The sequence below is a fragment of the Gigantopelta aegis genome, chromosome 6 (assembly GCF_016097555.1).
Source record: "Gigantopelta aegis isolate Gae_Host chromosome 6, Gae_host_genome, whole genome shotgun sequence".
NCBI classification, from domain to species: Eukaryota; Metazoa; Mollusca; class Gastropoda; order Neomphalida; family Peltospiridae; genus Gigantopelta; species Gigantopelta aegis.
In genome coordinates this window covers 49464680-49485581 of record NC_054704.1, presented here as the reverse complement: position 1 = coordinate 49485581, position 20902 = coordinate 49464680, and the positions used below count along the sequence as shown (strand labels likewise).

The 20902-nt window shown below is 36.9% G+C and overlaps 1 protein-coding gene across 1 annotated transcript; it reads right to left on the bottom strand.

Annotated features, from left to right (window-relative positions):
- Positions 1-2102: 2102 nt before the first annotated feature.
- On the bottom strand, positions 2103-20458 carry LOC121374592 (sodium-dependent lysophosphatidylcholine symporter 1-B-like). Its single transcript, XM_041501698.1, has 13 exons — positions 20444-20458; positions 19677-19826; positions 16763-16887; positions 15430-15556; positions 15156-15234; positions 13951-14081; positions 11639-11729; positions 10262-10377; positions 9428-9511; positions 6395-6478; positions 4754-4869; positions 3839-3976; positions 2103-2280 (listed from the first exon to the last, which is right to left on the bottom strand). The coding sequence occupies exons 1-13, from the start codon at positions 20456-20458 to the stop codon at positions 2103-2105; spliced, it is 1434 nt and encodes a 477-aa protein (XP_041357632.1).
- Positions 20459-20902: the final 444 nt, after the last annotated feature.

Sequence of the window (20902 nt, the reverse complement as noted above, 5' to 3'; positions counted from 1 at the left end):
GCATAATAGAGAAGTAGGACCTGAGCTGACGTCACTTCGCCCCAGTTAGCAGGAATAATCACGGTTTTTTATTTATTCTAAAATTACGCGTTTTTCATTTGTTAAAGTGTCAGTATGTCTTGGTGGTCCGCGAATGCATCTTTCCAACACAAGGCTCTTGTTGGAGTTTAGTCTACCTCCTTCTCATCCGGGCTTGAGACCGGTCATGGCGCGCACACACACACACAAACACACACACACACACACACACACACACATACACACACACACACAAACACACGCACACACTAATACAGTGTTAATAAGTAACACTAGTATTCTACTTTTCAAAATCCAGTTAAAACTTCAATATCTTGGTATGATTGTTAAAAAAAACACTCAGTTTAACCATTGCATAATTATAAAATCCTATACTCATGCAGGTTTTATTAAAGAGTAGTGAAATGGATGATAAATAAAATTAATATTGTTGTGTACATTGTATATTCTTATGATAAATATTATAAAGTCTTCTTGTACAGATAGACAAGTGATATTAGCAAATGAAGACAAGTTTGGTCAAAGTGAGAGGATGACCAGACGATCACAGTCTTTGGTTTTTTTAAACTCCCTTTATCATTTATATTCTCATACAAGAACTATTTTAAGTGTGTTTCATGAAACCCTCTTTTATTCTAAACTTCCATACAGAAAGGAGACTTGATTGAACCATTTGATCCAAATGTATTTTGTTCTTCTTTTTTTCTTATTTGCTTTTTTGACCCCCCCCCCCCCCCCCCAGCCTTTTTATTTTTAAAATTCCCCTGCGCGTGCTGTAACCTCACCGTGGTGCAGGGGTTTAACATTCTCTTTGAGAATGGCCAATACAGCACAAAATTGAAATTTTGAATAAAAGTCAGTATCTATCTGTGATATTTGTATTTTTGCACAGTTCTTTACACTGTGTTTTTGTTTAAATCTTGAATTTTTATATTGATGTTGATCATAACTTTGTTTGCATTACCATAGTTTGACACCCAATAGCCGATGTATTTTTCGTGCTGGGGTGTCGTTAAACATTCATTCATTCATTTTAAAATTCAGTATGTGATGCACACACGATGCTTTGGTAGCTTTTTTCCAATTCTGGTTGAACTTCTGTCTCTGTCTTGGGTTCGAATTTAATTCTGAAACAATATAATATTAAAAATATCAATAACAGAATGGTATTTTTAAAACAATTTTCGAAATTGTATTTATTTAATTGCTCAGTGGAATTTGTTCTGTATAAACAAGGCCAACCTATTCAAAAGAAATCATGACATAAAATTATAATTAAATTTGATGACCATTTGCGTTCTGGATAACGTTGTGAAATGTTATGATAATGGAGATTTCATAATCAAAGAAAGGGTTCACTTGACCTTTTTTTTTTTTCTTTTTTTTTTTTTGGGGGGGGGGGGGGGGGTATACAATCGTGATGATGTCATGATATCAGATCTTAAGATGCCCAAACAGTTTATACATTGAGTTAAAAAAAAAAAAAAATTGGATTTATCTACCAGTTAACACAATCTTCAAAAAAACTATTTTCATCTTGTCATCAAATTGAAATCTTTAAGGATCTAATTGTTTCAAAACTCTTAAGTTATTCCTGGGTGGAAAATGCCAAGTGAGTTAACTCACATCATGTCGCGGTTGGAGAGACAAGGACTGGGATGTGGAGGTAAACAACGAAAGAAGTTGAAAGATAGGAGGAGTTGCCAGATTTGGAAGAAATGAGATGGAATTCAAAGAAGAGAAAAGGAAGGGGCAGTGGGATAAAAAAAACAACAACAAAAAAACAAAAAAACTATTTTCATCTTGTCATCAAATTGAAATCTTTAAGGATCTAATTGTTTCAAAACTCTAAGTTATTCTGGATGGAAAATGCCAAGTGAGTTAACTCACATCATGTCGCGGTTGGAGAGACAAGGACTGGGATGTGGAGGTAAACAACGAAGAAGTTGAAAGATAGGAGGAGTTGCCAGATTTGGAAGAAATGGGATGGAATTCAAAGGAGAGAAAAGGAAGGGGCAGTGGGATAAAAAAACAACAACAAAAAAACAAAACAAAAAACACCCTCACATCATGTTAAGAATGTCCTCTCTGATCTGCTCACGTTTCTTCTCATCTATCGGATAGCGCCAGAGAAACAGAAGGGCAATAAGAACAAATACCACTGGACAGGCTACCAGCAGACGTAGAGTCAACTCCACAGACTTGGGTTGTGTACAGGCACCAGTCTCATATCCTCCGAATCTGATGGAAAGGTACACTACATGTATTTGGCATTGATATACAAAGTAATACAGGTCCAGGGAAATATATATATATATACTCACAACTTAATAGATATACTCATCTATACAAGACAGACACATAAAGAGAAACCATCAACGTAACCGCTTTTTATCAGCTGCAACAAAAAGTAAAGTTTGTTTTATTTAACGACACCGCTAGAGCACATTGATTTTTTATCTTATCATCGGCTATTGGACGTCAAACATATGGTCATTCTGACACTGTTTTTAGAGGAAACCCGCTGTCGCCACATAGGCTACTCTTTTTACGACAGGCAGCAAGGGATCTTTTATTTGCGCTTCCCACAGGCAGGATAGCACAAACCATGGCCTTTGTTGAACCAGTTATGGATCACTGGTCGGTGCAAGTGGTTTACACCTACCCATTGAGCCTTGCGGAGCACTCACTCAAGGTTTGGAGTCGGTATCTCGATTAAAAATCCCATGCCTCGACTGGGATCCGAACCCAGTACCTACCAGCCTGTAGACCGATGGCCTGCCACGACGCCACCGAGGCCGGTCAGCTGCAACAACTGCCAGAAACACGATAGGACGTCAAGGGAGGCAAATAAATCCAATTACATTAAATCGACGACTCAGGGCAATTGGAATGAGATGCCGTATAGTTTCTCATTATCTGAGTTGTAACCGGAAGTTTGCTTGATCGAGGACGGTCACGAACACTTCCAGTCAGGTTATATCACTCGTTCAACCTTGAATGTGTTGAAGGGTGCACTTGAAAATGTCTAGCTACCTGTTGTTGCGAAATTCCAACAGTCAGCATTCCTAATGCTCGCTCCCTCTGATCATTGCTGAGTCGTGGCATTGTTTCACACTGACTTATGCAACAATCAATCTATGCCTTTTATGCGTCCAACGTGTTTGCACGTGCTAAGTATTATGAACATACTGCATACATTGTCAGTTTTACACCAAATGTTCATTTTTGACATTTTGTGTTAATTGCATGAAACGATCATGGCTATAAACTCAGAAAGCCACGTTGACATGCAGGAATACACCTTAACATGTTATAATAATACATTCATAGATATGCAATAGATCTTGTTTTTAGTGTCACATTAAAACCAAATTGCGTTTTCAAAGTGTGTGCGTGTGTTAGAAAGAAAGAATTTATTTATTTATTTAACGACGCACTCAACACATTTTATTTACGGTTATATGGCGTCAGAAATATGGTTAAGGACCACACAGATATTGAGAGAGGAAACCCGCTGTCGCCATTTCATGGGCTACTCTTTTCGATTAGCAGCAAGGGATCTTTTATATGCACATCTCACAGACAGGATAGTACATACCACGGCCTTTTTTACACCAGTTGTGGAGCCCTGGCTGGAAGGAAAAATAGCCCAATGGGTCCACCGACGGGGATCGATCCGAAATCGACCGCGCATCAAACGAACGCTTTACCTTTGTCCGAGAATGATTCAATCATTTATACTAATATTATAGAATTGTTATTATACAATTTATACTAGTATACAATATATACTCACTGAAGTGCAACCTGTGATATCCCTAAGCCAAGACCGATGGCTAACTTGTTGAAGAAGACGTAAAAAGAGTAAAATATAGGATCTTTTCTAGTTTTAGTTTCCAACATAAACAAGTCCAGAATATCTGGCAGGACAGACCTGAAAAAGTTGAAACATTTCAACTATATGATGTACAAAACTAAACAAACAAACACAGTCCAGTAATGAAAGAAAGAAAGAAATGTTTTATTTAACGACGCACTCAACACATTTTATTTACGGTTATATGGCGTCAGACATATGGTTACGGACCACACAGATTTTGAGAGGAAACCCGCTGTCGCCACTACATGGGCTACTCTTTCCGATTAGCAGCAAGGGATCTTTTATTTGCGCTTCCCACAGGCAGGATAGCACAAACCATGGCCTTTGTTGAAGCAGTTATGAATCACTGGTCGGTGCAAGTGGTTTACACCTACCTATTGAGCCTTGAAAGGCACTCGCTCAGGGTTTGGAGTCGGTATCTGGATTAAAAATCCCATGCCTCGACTGGACACTAAGCTGAGTTAGTTTACAAACCTGTAACTCATTTGGATAAAGTTACAACAGAATGAAAGAAGAGTCTGTGACGTTAAAACAGGAAATGTCCTTAAAAAATAGACTAGAACTCGATTCAATAAATCGCTTCCTCTCAAACGCACGTGCGTTTTTAAAAATATGAAAAAATAATTTTTTGGTATTAGAAACACCAGGATGAACAGAGACACTTCGATTCAATAAACGACTCTAATAGTGAAAATTATGCTGCAGTATTTAAAAACTAGGGTCTGTCCCTGTAAGTTTATAAACTTATGGTCGTTATAGCAGGTGTGTTTCATCTGGTTGAAACGTATGAGTAAATATATCGGAAATGTCAAATGTTAAAAACTATCTCACCATGGCAGCAGCAATGATACAGAAATACCGAGTCCTGCTATGGCGACTACGACATAATAAATATACTCGTTTCCTGCCGGCAGGTAGAGATGACTTATTAGTACAGGTATAAATATCTGTAATGAAAGCAAAAAACACAATGGCGAGTTCGTTTTGCGGGGTCAATTAATTTATCCCTGTAGTAAACATCCCCGTAAGTGGCGAGGTCTTTTTTTAATTAAAAGTAATTATTACCAATCAAAATACATAAACATGAAAAACACACTAAAATGAATGTATTAGTGGTATAGCAACAGCAGGCTCATGTTTAAGAAATTATGTAGGAGGTCTATTCCGAGTACTCTGACTGCAAGAGAGCTAGACGGGCATTTGGACGGTTATTGGGCTAATCACCGTCCAAATGTCCGTCTAGCTCTCTTACAGTCAGAGTACTCGGGCTACGGGGGAGGGGGGGGGGGGGGGGCTAGACTGCGGCGAGCAAAGTTTCTAGGTCACCTGGTGGGTTGAAACATTCTCACCCCCCCCCCCCCCCCCCAAGAAAAAGTATAACGAAAATTCGCTTTGAGCAGGGGGCTGACCCAGATCCCTTTCACTACAAATGCGCCTGAACAAACACAAAATATTCAAACCAAAGGAGCAAGACTAACAACGCTCCAAATCTGAACGACAAAACCGATATCCGCGATCAAGACCGTATCTCTGCACAATGCAGAGTCAAATTGACGTTTGGCAAAATAGTGGTTGATTCCAAGAATCTCTATCTAGTGCATCGGCTATAGGATGACTGCCACTTCCGAAGAGATCCTTTACTGGACAATACATCCTTCTTGAACAATCACAAAGAGGACTGCCACTTCCAGACTCGTTTACTCAATCAAAACTGGCATAGGATAAAGCTCATTGGACAAAATACAGATATAATGACATGCACTCATGAACCACTGTCAAAACAGTGATGATATCAGGTGCTCGCGAAAGATGAAAGCATTCTGCTCCATTGGAAACAAACCAAAAACTGAGCCAGTGCTTATAGAGTCGAAAATAAAAATCTGTCTCGAATGAGGAACACCTGCTTATATTTATTGATTTCATGACCAAACCAAACACTCTCCCATTGAACAACAATCGATTCCAAGGTGCTGGTGTTCTCAGAAGGCCCCAGTAAGATCCTTTACTTAACAATATATCAGTTTTGGACCGCCACAAAGAGGACTGCCACTCACAAACCAGTTTACTAAATCAACAGAGCTCATTGGAATAAATATAGATGAGATGGCATGCACTCATGAATCACTGTCAAAATATGTGACGATATCAGGTGTTCGCGAAAGGTGAACATACCCTGCCCCATTGGAAAATACAAAAACACTGAGCCTGTTCTTACAGAGTCAAAACTAAAAATCTGGCTAGAATGAGGAAAACCTAGCTACTTATGTTTATTGATTTTAGGACCAAAGCAAGTACTCTATCATTGAATAACAATTGGTTTCAAGATACTGGTCTTCTCAGAATAACAAGTAAAATTATTCAACATTTGGAAATTCCAGAACATATAAACAAAACATATCAGGTAAATTCTATATACCCCCACCCATTCACTAGTTCCACGAAAGGAGTATAATTATAAAAGTGCCAACTCACACTTATGCCCACAGCATACGCAGTCTTCTTGCCAAATTTAATCAGTATACACTGCCATATCGGCATGCTCACAATGGATGTACCCTAAAATATTAAACAAAACAAAAACAAACAAACAATGCAATCAAATAAAGAACATATAACAGTTACTCTTACTAGAATATGGCAGTTTCACATATACAGTTAGATCGTAGCTGTTTACACAGAAAATACGATTTATAAACTCTTCAAAACAAAAGTAGGGGAACTCTAATAAGAATTTACAATTGCCAAAATTGTAAGGTATATTAGCTGTGGGGAATGGTTATATGATAATGGTAAATTAATTAGGCAAACACCACAACCGGTAGTTCAGTATTACAGTAGGTTTTATGACGATTGGGGTCAGAAGTGAAATTTGAAAGTGACGGGTTTTTTTTTATCAGTAAATCGCAAATTCAAACAATAAAAAATGACTAAAAACAAAACAATAACAACTGTATGACCATGTCACAGAAAAGATTAGTTTCATGTATTTTATGATGTTAGAGGGGGTTTATATAATAAATGCCCAATATTTTGTACATATCTGGTAGAGCATGAGCATACTGGGTAAATTGTGAAAACGTTGTCATAACTTTTTATGAGCAGTATATTGAGTTTCTTCAGTGGGAAATTAAGCTGCAGGTAAAAAGCATGCAGGCTGTGGGAAAGGTAAATGTCACCTGTCTGTTCATCAGTGCATTTGCCAAGAAGGTTTCCAGCAGGCAAGTTGACTGGGAAATGGCTCTTAGGAGGTATGTGGTTTAGTCTTTTGGACAGATAGTTTGACTATATTCTTCCCCAAGACTCAAATACAGGGCAATTTAGTTAATTGTAATTTGTTTGTGGTGATTATTAATAGGGTTGTTTATTTGTTTGTATTTAGATATACATGTAAGTGGTGTTGTATATTAGTGCATAATCAGGTGCTATAACTTAGGTAGTTTTACTTTGTTATAGGGTACTTGGGTGTGTGTATAGTGTATGTTTTCGGTTGTGTAACTGACCGTATTAGAGGGTTAAGCGTAATTTGTGTTGTTGTGCACCAGGAGTAAATATGGTACAAAACAAGGGGTTACGGTTAATTTGGTTTATTGTGTTACAATAGTTTTTATAAGTGTCAGACGGGCTTGATAATGAGGTATTTTATTGCCATAATTATATTAAGTGAGCCTATTTGTAGACATTTTTGTTTCAGCTTTTTGGGTTTGAGCGTGAGCCAGAACCACGAGAACCTTTGGGTTTGAGCGTGAGCCAGAACCATGAGAAGTATGTGAGCTACGAGAGCTATGATAGCTATGTGAGCTATAACTGGGTGTGAGGGATGACACAGATGTGGCCAGCGGAACTGTAGGAGAACCAACTGCAAGAGATGTCTACAGACTAGCGTGGTGGCGGACTGTTATTAGGATATCTGCAAGAGATGTCAACAGCCAAACATCCAAGATGTGCTAGTGTCTGGTCGTCATCAAGATATTGATAGTATTCGCAATGACAGTGAATTTCAGATGAGTTTATACTGATACAAACTGAACTGGTTTAAAATGATTATTTAACTAAGGCTCGAACATTGACTAGAAGCTAGTTGGCTCAGACTGGTTTACCATGGACACCAGAATACAGTTTTTTGGGGGGTTTAATTTAAGGTTGGGGTAGTGATGTTTGGAGTGAAATCGTCATTGTGTATATTTATATTTTGTATATAAATTTGTTGAAATGTTTTGTTTGACTTGTTTCTTGGACAATATGTCTTACTGATAGTCAATCTCTCGTCCATCTGTGACAGACCAAAAGAATGAAAAAGATTCACAGAAATAATGTTCCACAGTGATTAATGGACCTTCTTGGAAATTGACAAAATCGAGAATGACACCCCACGCACGTGTACGGGGCAATTGCGTGATGCATGTGCAAACTATGGAATGTGTTTCGGAGTGTTGATAAGCAGACCTGAACGTTCTTTATTACGATGTCGTTGGGTCAAAACGTATGTTTTAATATTTCAGGTTCCCCAACTTTTTTTGAAGAGTATATATAATCTTAAAAACATTTGTTTTGTATGTTTTACAAAACTAAAATGATGCCAAAAAAAATACTTTGTGTAAAATTTGGGTGTATATTCAAATACTAAACATTTAGAAGAAGGAAATGTTTTATTTAACGACGCACTCAACATATTTTATTTACGGTTATATGCCGTTGAACATATGGTTAAGGACTACACATAAATTGAGAAAGGAAACCCACTGTCGCCACTTCATGGCTACTCTTTTTGATTAGCAGCAAGGGATCGTTTTTATGCACCGTCCCACAGACAGGATAGTACATGCCACCGCCTTTGTTACACCAGTTGTGGAGCACTGGCTGGGACGAGAAATAGTCCAATGGGTCCACCAACGGGAATCGATCCTAGGTTCATCGTGTATCAGGCGAGCGCTGTACCACTGAGCTACGTCCCGTCTCCCATTAAACATTTAGATTCTGGGCCTAAAGTATAACTTTTATATATTACTGGGTATGTTATTTGAGTTCAAATTTGAATTCATATCTTTTATGGTCACAATAAATTTATATCTTATTTTAACTTTTGATGTCTTACTCTGTTTTTTTTGCAATTTTGGGGGCGGGACGTAGCCCAGTGGTAAAACGTTCGCTTGATGCGCGGTCGGTCTGGGATCGATACCCGTCGGTGGGCCCATTGGGCTATTTCTCGCTCCAGCCAGTGCACCACGACTGGTATATCAAAAGCCTTGGTATGTGTTATCCTGTCTGTGGGCTGGTGCATATAAAAGATCCTTTGCTGCTAATTGAAATGAGTAGCCCATGAAGTGGCGACAGCGGGTTTCCTCTCTCAATATCTGTGTGGTCCTTAACCATATGTCTGACGCCTTATAACCTTAAATACAATGTGTTGAATGCGTCGTTAAATAAAACATTTCTTTCTATCTTTCATTACACATTTTGGGATGTAACTGGGGAAAAAATTATAAAAATAAAACTTGGTATACGTACAAGAACAACTAAAATGAAATCTGAGAATTTGTCCCCCATTTTTAATGCGTGGGTGCAGTATAAAGCTAGATTTCCTTGCACAACCTGAATAAAAAACCAAAAACGTTTATTAAAGACATTTAATAAGAAGGCTATATTGATCACGAATGCATCAATTTTTGAAAAGTGCTTATATATTATATTATTATTCCATATTTGTATATATCATACACTCCTCATCCTACCTAAAACACCGAATCCCTTTGAACTGATATCATATATTTCTGGCACCTTTAAGGCACCACACTATCATCTGTGGTGCCGTTACTTAATATAGTCCGGTATAGGAAATAATTCCTCAATAAAAAAAATAAAAAATTGTGAAATGCCCTTTCAAATCATTCTTTGATAATTACAAGTAGGTTGACCTCTTATAAGTGTACGAGAAAGGGAGGGGGCAGGGACAAAACCTCAAATTCGAGGAAAAATATACAGATATTCGGGCAAAATCTGCTAACCTAAGACCTTTTTACCACATATTTCCATCATTCTACCCTCAACATTAGTTGTAATCCATGTAAATATGCGTAGTGATTCGTTTACAACCCTATATAGCTGTTTGGTAGTAATGGTAATATGAATACATGTTATCTAGATTCGGGCATTTTTGTTTAATTCGGGCAAAAGCCAGCTTGCCCCACCCCCCCCCCCACACTTACAAAAATTGGAGCCCGTACGCCTATGGACCTCTGCAGTATTTAAATATCCCATTGGTTCACTACTTACTGATAACAGCTGTGCAGCCTTTATTAAATACTAGCACACAAGGGCGGTACAGTGGGTGTTGTAACTTACTCCGATGGCTATGCTGATGAAGAGGAATGCCATAGCAGCCTTAATGTAAGGTCCATATGTAATGACTGTCTTCAAGCCACGGAAATACGACGCCGAGTTCTTGTCTTCAACCAGTCCTGAACCACAAGTGTAAACAACGAATCAGTGAAGAAAAACTTTGTTCAGCACCTATAAAATATTGCTGATTATATTGGTAGTGATTTTAAAAGATATTTATTTCAAAATGTGGTTTTTTTTTGCAAAACTGGGTAAAACCAGGTCAGCTGCGTTCAGTTTGCCCTGTCTCTCTTTTGAAGGTGGAAGAGAGTTTGGTTAAAATGCTTGGGTTGTTGAATCGAATCCCCACAGTGAACCCATTATTTTGTGTGTTGTGTGTGTGTGAGAGAGAGAGAGAGAGAGAGAGAGAGAGAGAGAGAGAGAGAGAGAGAGAGAGAGAGAGAGAGAGAGAGAGAGAGAGAGAGAGAGAGAGAGAGAGAGAGAGAGAGAGAGAGAGAGAGAGAGAGTCTTCTCCACAACTGGGGCGGGATTTAGCTCAGTCGGTTGAGTGATCGATTGAGGTGATTGCGTCGCAAGCTCGAACCACCTCGGTGGATCTATTCAGCTGATTGTACACCACAACTTGTCAAAGGCCGTAGTATGTGCTATCCTGTCTGTGTGAAAGTGCATAGAAAAGATACCTTGCTGCATTAGGACAAATGTAGCGAGTTTCCTCTGATGACTACGAGACAGAATTACCATATGTTTGACATCTAATAGTCGATGATTACTAAATCACTCTGATCTAGTGGTGTCGTTAAACAAAACAGACTTCTTCTCCATAACTGGTCTATCAAACACCATGGCATGGGCTGTTCTGCCAATAGGAATGTGCAAATAAAAAATCCCAGGCTGCTGATGGAAACATGTAACAGGTTTCCTCTGAAATCTATGTCAGAATTAATGTTTGACGTCCAATAGCGTATGATTAATTAATCAATGTACTATAGAAGTGTTGTTTAACAAAATAAACTTTTAACTGCCTCTCTTACTCTTTCTCTATATCCCCCCCTCCCTCTCTCTCTCTCTCTCTCTCTCTCCCCCCACCCCACACATATACACACACGCACGTACGCACGCATGCATACACACCACAACACACACACAAACACACACACACACACACACACAACACACAACACACACACTCACTCACACACGCACTCACTCACTTACTCACAAAGAAACAAATTAACACATAAACTAAAATGATTTTCTGTCAATTTGCAATTCTGTGTTTTTATATGTTATATAAACGTAGCAGCTTTTAATATCTAATTAAATTAATATTAACTACCTAGTATAATCAAGGACAATACTTGGTTCTAAAGAGATTCTTACCTCTCTTTTCTTTAACACCAAAGAAGACTATTAAAGTACACAACACATATATGCCAATGACGATGATGGAACCCAAGGTGTAGGACCATTTCTACAAATAATAAAGTATATCATGTAACATACATCTCATTTTGTGTCATTTGATAATGAAAAGTTAAATCCTTTTGACTCTGCCTTGTGCAGAGATACGATTTTGATCATGGAATACGGTTCTGTCATTCAGATTAACTTATAGCCAAAATTTGGCATTCTGTATAATCCTCCACCTTCTATCATTTTGTAACGCTAAGACCACTTCCCCCCCCCCCCCCCCCCCCCCCCCCCCCCCCCCATACATTTCCTAATGCTTTGTGAATATCCCCTATCATAATAATGTAATTTGGCCACTATTATTGGCGTTTCCGTTTTATTTATGTTTTGGTCTGGTAATAAATAATTTGTTAACAAAGAAAATAGCAATGAAAAGCTGTATTTTACTTCATAAATAGAAATAGCACAAAAGCTTTATTCCCATACACACGCAGAGTAGGATTTAACAGTTCCACTAGATGTAAGGTCAATCTACTTACTTCTCTTTCATTTCATTTCAACTTTATTTTCGTGTTTATATTCAATTAAGGTTCAAGCACGTTGTCCTGGGCATACACACCTCAGCTATCTGGGCTGTCTGTCCGGGACAGTGGGTTAGTTGTTAATTGTTAGTGGTTAGTGAGAGAGAAGAGGGTGTAATGGTCTCACACCTACCAATTGAGTTGAGAGAAGAGGGTGTAGTGGTCTTACACTTACCCATTGAGTCGTTAAAACTCGCTCTGGGTGAGAGCCGGTACCGGGCTGCGAACCCTGTACCTACCAGCCTGTGACGGTACATGCTCTTAAATTTGTTTCGCCTGTGGCGATTTTAATTGTGTTAGAGGGCCGTGTGCAGTTTCATTGCACGTAGCCCAGGTGGGCAACTTGTTACGTAATACTTCGCGCGATCGGGCATTCCAATATGCACTTAGTCCAGCTGTGGAGGCCATGTGGCGAGTAGTTACGTAATACCTCTGCGAGTGCGGTTTTTACAACCGTGATTTGGCGACGATGGCGTCAGTAAGTCTGACGATCAGAGAGAAATAATACCGCTTGGTCGCGGTGGAAATATCAGATGATAGGGGGAGGTACCGCCTTGTACCCCCAGGCGAATTCTGATTTTATAATAAATAGCTAGTTTTTAGAGATATCGAGGAGACACAGAAAAGGAAGGCTTCCCGGGAACGTTGTCCGTTTGGACTGGTAAATATTTTATTTCTGCTCTGTGTATAACCTTGATGTGATTGATGTGACTTTTAATATTTTAATACTGTATTATACCAATATTCTTTAGACAGTGTCTTCGGTCATCTGACGAAGTAAATCTATATTTTATACGAGTATTTGGTAACATAAAGCTTAGCCAGTCATCCTAGAAGACCTAGGTAAACTGTAGGTTATTGTCTTTATTGTGATAGGTACCAGTATTAATTCTGTGTTACAAGGTTACTTTATCTGAATGTGGTTAATTAAAAATTAACCCGTAGTTAGGGTTAATTAAAAATTAACCAGTTAGGAATACAGTGGTAATTCCTTTATTAATTAACTTCTCCTAGAAGCGTTTCTCAATTATCACACGTGTGGGTGTTGTGTCACGGTGAAGTGATTCGCATATTGTGTAACTAGACACCTAGAGATTAACTAATTAAGTGATCAGTTCTGGGTTGTTATTATTGTTGTTATTAATTAACTACTACGGCTGTACATTTGTCAGCGTAGGTTAATACAGATTCCAAAGTGTATTGTGTTTTGTTGTGTTTCTAGTGAGCTAATCGTGCTATATTACATATACTTTATATAAGATCGTATCTCTGATCATACCTAGAGACGAGCCATACTAGGGTTTAACAGCCTGTTACAGAGAGATCTAATAGATATACAGTTAGGAGAGATATTTTGATAATCGTGTTTTATTCAGTTACGGGAATTATAGAATCCCCGTGACACAGCCTTATGTCCGATGGCTTAACCATGACGCCACTGAGGCCGGTACTTCACTCTTATTAATCATTAACCCACTGTTCAGAACAGACAACCCGAATAATTGTCCAGGACTGCGTGCACTGCTTCAATCTTAATTTGATGTAAGCAGGAAAATCAAGTATTATATATTGTTTTGGTAAAATACATTATTCATTTAAATACCATCTGACGCTTTCTTTATTTAGTAAGATTTCTTAATTGTTTATTTATCTTCTCTAATTACATCACTCCAATAGTAAATTACAGCAACAGCATGTTACCTGATCATCAATTGAATGTGGTGATACGGTGGATTCAGGTTTGGAGCATTCGCCAGCCGTTCTGTACTTCTCAACCAACTTGCCCTGCACAATCACCGCAAGAAGCACGCCAATGGCTTCTGATACCATTCCTAGAAACACATACTACACTGATGTAGGAAGCGTGTGCGGAGGCGCGCAGGGGGCCACTTTTTAGCAACAGCGATGGTTTTTATGTGTGTCCCCCCCCCCCCCCCCCCCAACACACACACATTTTGGCACCTTCCTACGCCCGTGTACTAACACATTAAGCAAACACACAGCTAGCACCTAGTGACACCTAGGAAATAAAGTTTCTCTTCGCGCAAGGACGTTTTAGAAAGTTTACTATTTGAGTGTGGCAGTCCTCTTTTAGCGGTGCAAGACGGATGAATTGTCCAGTACATAATCTTCTCATGGGTGGATGTCCTCCCATAAACAAGCTACTAGATGGAGATTTATGGAATCAACAATTTTATTTTTCCAAATGCCTATTCCATTTAGCTTTTGATGATAGGGTTTTGGCCATGTATTCATAACTGTTTTGTCGTTAGATTTGTTGTACAAATATATTACCAATTGTGTTATACTCTGAATAAAAATGAGAAAAATGATACAATCCTCAAATGACTTTCATGATATTGTTTTTTTTTAAAGTAAATATAATTCAAATCGACAATGGATTTACACTATAAAAATGCAGATATAGTTTAAGATTTTTTTCACAGTTCAAATAAAGAAGTTAATAATCCCAAGATAGTTTGTTGTTGAGTACTGTTGCAAGCACCTTAATTGTTTCTGTTTTATTTGTAGAATTTTGAGAACAGTTTGAACGTATAATTGTTTCTGTTTTATTTGTAGAATTTTGAGAACAGTTTGAACGTATTCACGACTAATCCATTATTTAAACAAAGATATACACTGGTTTCTTCCTGGGAGGTTAAAGTGGCAACAATATCTGAAAATGCTCTATCAGTTTTGTCTGTAGTTCATCAAGATTAACCTCGAGTGCAAGCACTTTGCGAGGTTAATCTGCCCGAGGTATTAAGCCTATAGCAGATCTGAACGGTTCCGAGGAATTTTGCTCGGAACGGAATTGCGGTCAAAATAACGACTATGTGCTTGCACTCGAGGTTAATTTCGATAAACTATTTTGTCTGGTATTGTTTAAAAAAAAATTTACTCACTGTATGATGTGGCAGAGTCTCTTTCCTTCTGTTTGGAGCTGATGTACATAGTGAGCGAGGTGTACGGTACATGCAAACCCTGAAAATCAAGACCACTGTGCCAAGAATATGTGTGACCGAGTGACCGACAAACAAAGAGACAAAATTATGCAAGATTATGGTTATAATATATTTTTTTAAACTATTCATATAAAATTCTTTTTTAAAAATGCATATATGTATGATGAATAGATAAACCCTATGCATGAGAAAGGCACATTGATGTCATACTCACAGAAAGTAGTCCCTCGAACAAGCAGAACATGGCAAAATAGTATCCGAACTTTGCTTCTTCCGATATATCTGGCACGTAGAACAAACCATAGTATGCGGCACATGCAAACGGAGTAGAAAGTAATATCCTGTAAATACAGACAATAACACATTTGAAACAAACAAACAAATATGATATGTAAATGATTTAGATGATCTTAAACCAAGATATGGTTAATATATATATATATATATATCGATTAAAAGTGGACACGTTAAACGTTGTTTTGTTTTTTTAAATTAAAGGAGACAGATGAATTAAATTCTTATAGCTCAAGAATCATCTATAATATAATACGCAAATCCGTTTTAACTGTTTCCAAAATTTCTGACCGCTTCTCATCATTTGATCTGTACTGCCGACATCCCTATTTGTACGTAGTCGATGCCACACTTCGTAAGGATATTTTTGCGAGTACTTGCTTGCAAGGGTCTTTTTATCACTAGGTGCTTTCGACTACCGTACACACACCGTGCTAAATATTGCGTACTGAGATTGATTCCATAAATTCAACGATAATGAAAGCTGTCGTCTTTGTTACTATGGGCTGGAAGTGACTATTGGCTGGCTATCTACACGGCGGTCTTATGTTGGGAGGAAAACTCAGCGTAAGACCACCACACACCATCTAAACGTCCCCGTGCTAAATCTAGTGTAAACTGTAATATAAACTATCATATACACGTGTATTTTCATCATGTAACCTTTATTTGTTTGACACGGTGACTACGGTATAATATATAATACAATGGTCAAGCATTAAAAAGCCATGTACACCTTCGTTCGCTTGATGGTGTTTTGTTTTTCTTTTATCTGTCGACTGTGATATCTTTTAAAGCACAAACTTGTGACAGTGGCTCAAAATTATTTTAAAAGCTTTACATCCTAAAACAAATTAAAGGGACATACCCTAGTTGTAACCCGTGAAAATTAACACTAAGTTTAGTTAATCTACAAACCTGTACCACATTTGGATAAAGTTACATTTGAACGAAACACGAGTCTGTGAATTTGAAATGGTGAAATACCCTCTAAAATAGACTAAAACTCGATTCCATAACTGTTACTTCTCAGACGCACGTGCGTTTTTAAAACTATGAGGTATGCATTTTGTGATATTAAAAACACCAGAATGACCAAAAACACTTCGAATGTACGGAAATTGATCATCTAAACAATAAAATCTAAGTAAAGTATGTTTTAAGTTATCAAAAAACGGTTATAATAGTCAAAAATATGCGTTAGTGTTTAAAAACTAGGGTATGTCCCTTTAAGTGTTTTGGTTACAACTCACCAAGGCTTCATACGACCAAATTTTGTGAATGGTGATCTGTGCACTAGATAACCGCATGTTGGATCCGTTATGGCGTCCCAGGCTTTTCCACCAAATAAAATTATTGACACATATTTGGGTTCAATCTGATTGGTGCAAAAAAACAAAATAGCTATTTTATATAATATGTTACTACATGTATATGAGAAATCGGTAAATTAAAAAAAGGAATAAAACGTTAATCTTGATATGCTCATTGTTTAACCATTAACATACTTACATGGCCTATGAGTCTATTTTAGCAAAGCAATCTGAATATTTAACTCAGAATAATGATAGAAGGAAGGAAAGATTTTATTTAACGATGCACTCAACACATTTTATTTAAGCTGATATGGCGTCAGACATATGGTTAAGGACCACACAGATCTATAAAGAGGAATCCCGCTGTCGCCACTTCATGTGTTAATCTTTTCGATTAGCAGCAAGGGATCTTTTATATGCACTATATCACAGACAGGATAGTACATACCACGGCCTTTGTTATACCAATTGTGGAGCACTGGCTGGAACGAGAAATAGCCCAGTGGTGCCACCGACGGGGATCGATCCTAAACCGACCGCGCATCAAACGAGCGCTTTACCACTGGGCTGCGTCCCGCCCAATATAAAGATAGCAAAGTCTGTTTAAAGGGACATTCCTGAGTTTGCTGCAATGTTTTAAGATGTTATTGACTAATAAAATATTTCTACGATTAAACTTACATATTAAATATATTTTCTTGTTTAAAATATTAGTGGCTGTATATTAAAAGTGTTTCTGATCGTTCTAATATTTGTACTTGGTTAAAAGTATTTGAAGACAAAATCCAGTTTGGGCTTCTTACAAATATTAAGACGACCAGAAACACATTGAATATACAGACACTGATATTCTAAACAAGAAAATATATTTAATATGTAAGTTTAATCGTAGAAATGTTTTATTAGTCGGAAACATCTTACAATGCAGCAAACTCAGGAATGTCCCTTTAATGACATCTTGGTACCTTTTACACTAGAGCTATTTAGCGTCTAACACATATGGTCTATAGAATGAGAACACTTCCATTGAGCTACATGTCAAACTATGGTAATGCAAACAAATAAGGTGATGATCAACATCAATATAAAAATTCAAGATTTAAATAAAAACAGTGTAAACAACTGTGCAAAAACACAAATATCACAGCTAGATACTGACTTTTACTAAAAAAAATAATTTGTGCTGTACTGGCCATTCTCAAAGAGAATGTTACACCCCTGCACCACGATGAGGTTACAGCACGCGCAGAGGGGTACAGGAAACGTCCTTAACAGAATTAAGTAAAGTTTGTTTTGTTGGACGAAACCACTAGAGTACATTAATTAATTAATTAATTAATTATTATTCATTTTAACCTGCTTGGTATCAACTTTTTAGTGAACATGGAACATATAATCGAACTGAATTATGATTCAAAAATATCAGAAGTACAAAAATTGATGAGAGTATGGTCTTGCAGAAGATTGACGGTTTTAGGGAGAATAACAGTATTGAAAACGTTAATAATGCCAAAGCTAACTCACCTATTAATAGCTTTACCGAATCCAAATGAAATTCTGATAAAACATATAAATACATTTTTTTTTTAAATATATCTGGCAGAGTAAGACTGAAAAATTGAAACGAAATTTAAAAACGCAAGATTATGAAAGGGGTGGTATTAAAATGATAAACATAAATAATTTTATAACCGCATTGAAATGTACATGGATTCGAAGAATGTTTTTAAATAACTCGTGATTATTTCCTAACGCGCAAAATAAAACATACTCGCAATAGGTTTTGGAGAGAAACCCTGTCCAGCTGGACAGATATACAAAAAGTTCAAAACCCACAAAGTGTGGATGATATATTAAGTATTAATATCTGGAATAACAGCAAAATATGTATAGGTAACAAACCATTTATATACAAACATTATATCAATAATGGTATCACATTTATTAATGATTTATTAAACGAACAAGGTGATGTTTTAACATACGAACAGTTTATAACAAAATATATAAATACAAATTTCTTGGAATATGCGTCAACAACAAATGCTGTTAAATCATTTATAAACAAATTAGAAAACATAAACGATGACACTTTCACAAGTCTTAAAAATCCTGTTTTCCCGTTTAAGATAAAAAAATTATTAAAAGACAAAAACGGTTGTAAACATATATATATATATATATGTTAAATTCACAAACTGTCATTCCAAAAGCACAATTGAAATATGCAAATAAAGGATACATGTATGATACAAAGAAATGGGAAAAGTATTATGTTATTCCTGTTCGATGTGTAAAAGACACAACATTACCATGGTTTCAGTATAGAATAGTACACAGAATCTTAACTATTAATAAATTTTTGTATATGATACATTACGTGGATTCTAATACTTGCGACTTCTGCAAAGCTTCATGAGAAACGTTTGGGAATTGACATTATTTTCAGTCAAGATATTGTTATGTTTGGTATGATTAATAACGAAAATAGTAACTTTGTAAATTGGTTGATTATCAACATTAAATATTATATCTACTGTATGAAAGCACAGAAACAAATATTAAATATCAATAGAGTTAAAAACATTTTGCGAAACAAGTTTGAAATAGAAAGATTTATTTTATACAAGAATTGCAATTACGAAATTTTTAATCAACAATGGACACTATGGCTTAATCTCTTTGACTGAAACGTATTTCCTACAATAGCTTGTTTCGAATTCCAGGTCTTTAATATCTCAAATAAGACAGTGTATCACATACTACGATGTTTGTTTGTTTTTAAGGTTATTGATCCTGCAACCGATAATACATCAGATGCATAAACCACTTCCAAAAAGCCATATAATACCTCTGCAACTTCAAGTAGAAATATACTGAAGAAGAAACCTATCACATTGGTTGTTATCTGGTAGGGGGCGCCACCTACAGCGAAACACAACTTCCGCCATAGAGGGATGTCATCATCTTTGTCATCAATGTCTTCTTTGATACGCAAATACTGAAATAATTACAGCTATTAATGTACGAATGAAAGAAATGATAGAGAGGAAGAATGAATGGAAAAAAAAAAGAAAGAAAGAAAGATATTGTGAAGTAAAACAAAAGCAAACTGGTAATTTAGATCTAGAACAAAAGTTCGTAAACCTTATTTCATTCTTGTTTCTCTAGTAAACTGAGACAAAGTGAGACCAGGCCCGTAGGGACGACTTTGCGAGGGGGACACTGATGGATCGGGTACAAACTCTATATCAGAGTTTGGTTACAATGGCAAACATTAATGTGATTAATGTGATACCCATTCCATATTTCAGAGAGAGAGAGAGAGAGAGAGAGAGAGAGAGAGAGAGAGAGAGAGAGAGAGAGAGAGAGAGAGAGAGAGAGAGAGAGAGAGAGAGAGAGAATGATAGACAGGGGAACAGAGAAACATACACAGAGACAGACTGATAGACTAAGAGTGACACAAATGGCAGAAGCAGTGAGACAAATTTAGAAATTCTTACTATAATCAAACGTAATTAAAATTGGTCAAAATTATTAAAACAAAATACCATTTAACACCATTGACATTTAGTTCTCACTAACTGACTGCGATGATTTTTATTTTAAAACATTTACCTTTTGACTTGACATATCAGGGTGTTGGTACGTTCAAGTTGATAAATACACTTTGATGGATCCTTTTGACGCCAGTTCTTAAAACCACTCCTTGACACAGTAAATCATTGGTCTAAATATCTACGTATTTCAGAATCAAAACCTTAAAATAAAGCCAAAACAAACTGAACAGAAGCTACAACATATTCGGCTTTGACGTTAAATCATATGAGTCGAGATTAGATAGCCACGAGTTAAACCTGATGCTCCCGATGTAAACCTATTATTAGATATTATTAGTTCAATGTATACATGGATTAAGCTTCCGGATACCGATAACCGGACTCGGGACTCAAAGCGAATGAACTTTAATATTAGATATCAAACAGGTGCTTTCCTACAAACAGGTCTTGTCTTTTTTGTTTTCAATATATATATTGAATGTATGTATATATATATGTATATATGTATGTATACATG

What these genes read in the sequence shown, in the direction of transcription:
- LOC121374592 (XM_041501698.1), bottom strand. An exon ending in TTTGGTCGTATGAAGCCTTG is followed by an intron (nt 15,557 to 16,762) that starts GTGAGTTGTAAC and finishes CTGTATTTACAG; the next exon opens with GATATTACTTTCTACTCCGT. An exon ending in TGTTCGAGGGACTACTTTCT is followed by an intron (nt 15,235 to 15,429) that starts GTGAGTATGACA and finishes CTTGATTTTCAG; the next exon opens with GGTTTGCATGTACCGTACAC.